The sequence below is a fragment of the Hypanus sabinus genome, unplaced genomic scaffold (assembly GCF_030144855.1).
Source record: "Hypanus sabinus isolate sHypSab1 unplaced genomic scaffold, sHypSab1.hap1 scaffold_468, whole genome shotgun sequence".
Classification (NCBI taxonomy): domain Eukaryota; kingdom Metazoa; phylum Chordata; class Chondrichthyes; order Myliobatiformes; family Dasyatidae; genus Hypanus; species Hypanus sabinus.
Genome location: NW_026781339.1, coordinates 372,108 through 377,074, shown reverse-complemented (window position 1 = coordinate 377,074; position 4,967 = coordinate 372,108). Strand labels below are relative to the sequence as shown.

General features: G+C 57.7%; 1 protein-coding gene across 1 annotated transcript; it reads left to right on the top strand.

Moving 5' to 3' along the window:
* The first annotated feature begins 3,076 nt into the window (after window positions 1-3,076).
* LOC132389057 (zinc finger protein 239-like) lies at window positions 3,077-4,399 on the top strand. Its single transcript, XM_059961468.1, has one exon. The coding sequence runs from the start codon at window positions 3,176-3,178 to the stop codon at window positions 3,941-3,943; it is 768 nt and encodes a 255-aa protein (XP_059817451.1). The 5' UTR covers window positions 3,077-3,175; the 3' UTR covers window positions 3,944-4,399.
* Window positions 4,400-4,967: the final 568 nt, after the last annotated feature.

Below are 4,967 nucleotides of genomic sequence, written 5' to 3'. Positions count from 1 at the left end.
AACTCGGCCTTTTCTCCTCGGAGTGACGGAGGATGAGAGGTGACCCGATAGAGGTGTACAAGATGATGAGAGGCATTGATCGTGTGGATAGTCAGAGGCTTTTCCCCGGGGCTGAAACGGTTGCCACAAGAGGACACGGGTTTGAGGTGCTGGGGAGTAGGTACAGAGGAGATGTCAGGGGTGAGATTTTCACCCAGAGAGTGATGAGTGTGTGGAATGGGCTGCCGGTGAAGGTGGTGGAGGCGGATACGATAGGGTCTGTTAAGAGACTCCTGGATGGGTACGTGGAGCTTAGAAAAATAGAGGGCCGTGGGTAACCCGGGTAATTTCTAGGGACATGTAGGGCACAGCTTTGCGGGCCGAAGGGCCTGTATTGTGCCGTAGATTTTCCACGTTTCCATCTCTCTGTGCGGGGATTCACTGCCCCCACCCCACCCCAGTCCCTATCTCGGAGAAAATATCATTGTGACACTCAGTCCAATGTGCACGAGTTGGAGCCGACGGTTTTCCCTCCTTCCATCTCCCCCCCCCCCCCCGTACAAGAGTCACCCACCCCGGTGTCAGGCAGACGGCACGGAAGGGACTCGAAATCGGGCCCGTCAGCAGAATTGGCGCACGGGCCTGAGGAGAGCAGGGGGCCACGCGGTGGGGGGAGTTGTTGGCGCCGTGCTCGGCCCGAGGTTGCGGGCCGCAACGCGCTGCAGGTTTCTCTGTCTCGTAGGAGCACGAGTGTAACTTCTGAGGGGTGATTGATGAGTTTGTGGCCCAAGGTAGAAGGGGTCGGTTTTAGAAAGCCTAGCAGGTTTATCTTTCCTGCATTTACGCACCTTGTCAGGTCACCTTTTGATTGTCATTTCGACCGTAACTGCTGGTACAGCACACGGTGAAAACGAGACAACGTTTTTCAGCACCCTGGTGTCACATGACACAGTACAACAACTAGACTGAACTACGTAATTAAAAAACAACACGGGGAAAGCTACAGCAGACTACAGACCGACCCAGGACTGTGTAAAGTGCACAAGAACAGTGCAGGCATTACAGTTAATAACAAACAGGAGGGACAATAGGGCAGTAATGTTCCGGTCGCCTCACTGTAGGAAGGACGTGGAAGCCATAGAAAGGGTGCGGAGGAGATTTACAAGTATGTTTCCTGGATTGAGTTTAGGAGCCGAGAGGTAATGTTGCAGCTCTATCGGACCCTGGTCAGACCCCACTTGGAGTACTGTGCTCAGTTCTGGTCGCCTCACTGCAGGAAGGACGTGGAAGCCATAGAAAGGGTGCGGAGGAGATTTACAAGGATGTTGCCTAGATTGGGGTATTGTCCAGACTCTGGGTATTGAGGAGTCTGACAGCCCGGGGGAAGAAACTGTTACACAGTCTGTTCGTGAGAGCCCGAATGCTTCGGAGCCTTTTCCCAGACGGCAGGAGGGAGAAGAGTTTGTACGAGGGGTGTGTGGAGTCCTTCATAACGCTGTTTGCTTTGCGGGTGCAGCGTGTGGTGTAAATGCCCGTGATGGCGGGAGGAGAGACCCCGATGATCTCCTCAGCTAATCCAGCAGTCCGGCGGTCGTGGAGATTACCGCATCCCTTCTCGGTAGAAGTCAGCATCTTGGACCTCCGGAAGTGGTCCACAGCACGGTGGGGGGGAGGGGGGGTGTCTGATTGATTAAGTTCGTGGCCTAGGGTAGAAGGAGATGAGTTATTAACTTCAAACTTTCCGCGTTCTCACTCAAAGAGTTGAACTGCACGTGCGTGTAAAGGGAGCTGTACAACTCACCTCCTTCTACCTAAGGCCACAAACTTATCAATTGCCCCTGGGAGGTCCGAGACGCCCTCCTGACACGCACGTGCAGTTCAACTCTTTGAGTGATAATGCAGAAAGTTTGACGTTAATAACTCGTCTTCTACCTTGGGCCATGAAATTATCCACCCCTGGGAGGTCCAAGACACTCCTCTTACAGACAGGCAGACATAATTTATTGATCCCGAGGGAAATTGGGTTTCGTTACAGCCGCTCCAACCAAGAATAGTGAAGAAATATAGCGGTATAAAACCATGAATAATTAAATAATAATCAGTTAATTATGCCCAGTGGAAATAAGTCCAGGACCAGCCTATTGGCTCAGGGTGTCTGACACTCCGAGGGAGGAGTTGTAAAGTTTGATGGCCACGGGCAGGAATGACTTCCTATGACGCTCAGTCTTACATCTCGGTGGAATGAGTCTCTGGCTGAATGTACTCCTGTGTCTAACCAGTACATTATGGAGTGGATGGGAGACATTGTCCAAGATGGCATGCAACTTGGACAGCATCCTCTTTTCAGACACCACCGTCAGAGAGTCCAGTTCCACCCCCACAACATCACTGGCCTTACGAATGAGTTTGTTGATTCTGTTGGTGTCTGCTACCCTCAGCCTGCTGCCCCGGCACACAACAGCAAACATGATAGCACTGGCCGCCACAGACTCGTAGAACATCCTCAGCATCGTCCGGCAGATGTTAAAGGACCTCAGTCTCCTCAGGAAGCAGAGACGGCCCTGACCCTTCTTGTAGACAGCCTCAGTGTTCTTTGAAAGTACAGACTTGTCCGGCAGATGCTGAGGAAGCACGTGCAGTTCAACTGTTTGAGTGACAATGCGGAAAGTTTGAAATTAATACCACATCTCCTTCTACCTGAGGCCAACGGAGTTTATCAATCACCCCATGCTGTGGACAAGAACCGTACGCTCCACGACCGCTGGACTGAGCTTGTACGTGTAGGCGGGGAGGGGGGGAAACGATGTTGAAAAGTAAACGTGCTAGGTTTTCTAAAATCGACTCCTCCGACCTCATGCTACGAACTTCTCAATCGCCCCTGGCACCTCTCCCACAAGGCAGTGTGTGGTCTCGCCCCGTTTTGTTTAATATTGCGATTAATGTTACTTCCCCTGCGTAGGCTGTCCAAGTTTTAAAAGATAGACACGGGAAGATAAAGTGATCTGTCCTTCCCCCCGTATAGTTAGGAGGCCCGACGATGCCTCCGCCCGGGTCAGAGGTCAAGGAGCTGGATTGGCCGTGGAGGTGACTGTCTGATGCTAACCGATGTCTCTTGTGACCCCTCTTGCAGGTCGGGGAGTGGCAAGCCGTCGGCGTAGGGGGCGGACCCCCCCCTCGCCCGTGCCGGAGAGGGGAGATGCCATTCGCCTGCCCGGACTGCGGGCGCGGGTTCTCGCAGTCGTCCCACCTCCTGGCGCACCGGGCGGCCCACACGGGGGAGAAGCCGTTCGCCTGCCCGATCTGCGGGAAGGGCTTCACCCGGGCGGCCTACCTGCGGCGGCACCAGGCGGCCCACACCGGCGAGAGGCCCTTCGCCTGCTCGCTCTGCCAGAAGTCCTTCACCCGCTCCTCGGACCTGCTGGCCCACCAGGCGGCCCACACCGGCGAGCGGCCCTTCCTCTGCCCCGACTGCGGCAAGGGCTTCGCCCAGCCCTTCCAGCTGCGGGTCCACCGGCGGGTGCACACCGGCGAGCGGCCCTTCCCCTGCCCCGACTGCGGCAGGGCCTTCACCCAGTCGTCCCACCTGCAGCGGCACCGGCGGCTGCACACCGGCGAGCGGCCGTTCGTCTGCCCGGACTGCGGCAAGGGCTTCGTCTGGTCCTTCGAGCTGAGGCTGCACCGGCGGCTCCACGCCGGCCCGCGGCCCTTCGCCTGCGCCGACTGCGGCAAGGGCTTCGCCCGGGCCTTCGAGCTGACGCTGCACCGGCGGGTGCACACCGGGGAGCGGCCCTTCCCCTGCCCGGACTGCGGCCGCCGCTTCACGCAGCTCTCCAACCTGCAGACGCACCGCGCGGTTCACACCGGCGAGCGGCCCTACCCCTGCTCCGAGTGCGGCAAAGCCTTCACCCGCTCCTCCCACCTCGTGGCCCACTACCGGGTCCACGCCGGCCAGCTGCTCCAGTGAGGCGGGGGAGGGGTCCGCGCCGGCCTGCGGAGGCCTCTGCTAACCTCCTCCGGGTCTCGGGGAGGAGCCGACACGTCCCGGATCCCTGGAGGCGGGAACCTGGCCTCGGCCCAGCCCCAGTGCCCCTCCCACGGTGGTCAGCTTAAGTCCGCGCCCTCCCCCTCTCGCTCCTCCTGTGCCCCTGCGTGGGGTGAGGAGGTTTCCCGGAGACCTCCGGGCCGAGAAGGCGCGGCGCCGTTAGTCGCGGCCCCGCTGCGGTGACGGGAGGGTGAGGTGTCCGATGTGTCTCTGTATTCGAATCCCACCCCTTCCCCGACACCCGTCTCCTTCCGGGCAGTCCCAACAAATCCAGTGATCACGGCGGAATCAACGTAACGGCCGCGCCGACGGGGCGGACAGCCGGAGCAATGGAGTGTGCGGACGCGGAAAACAAATTAATAAACCAGCAGTAAATATCGTGACTGTCAGATGAAGGGTCCTTGGGAAGAGAGCCTGTAGCTTCTGCGAACATTACAGTGATGGGGGGACTGAAGTTATTCCGTCTGGTTCAAGAGCCTGGTGGTTGAGGGGGTGATAACTGTCCCTGAACCTGGTGCTGTGGGTCCTGAGGCTCCTGTACCTCCTTCCTGATTGTTGAGGGGTGATAACTGTCCCTGAACCTGGTGGTGTGTGTCCTGAGGCTCCAGTACCTCCTTCCTGATGGTTGAGGGGGTGATAACTGTCCCTGAACCTGGTGGTGTGGGTCCTGAGGCTCCTGTACCTCCTTCCTGATGGTTGAGGGGTGATAACTGTCCCTGAACATGTGGTGTGGGTCCTGAGGTTCCTGTACCTCCATCCTGATGGTTGATGGGTGATAACTGTCCCAGAACCTGGTGGTGTGGGTCCTGAGGCTCCTGTACCTCCTTCCTAACGGCTGAGGAGGTGGTAACTGTCCCTGAACCTGGTGCCGTGGGTCCTGAGGCTCCCGTACCTCCTTCCTGATGGTTGATGGGTGATAACTGTCCCTGAACCTGGAGGTGTGGGT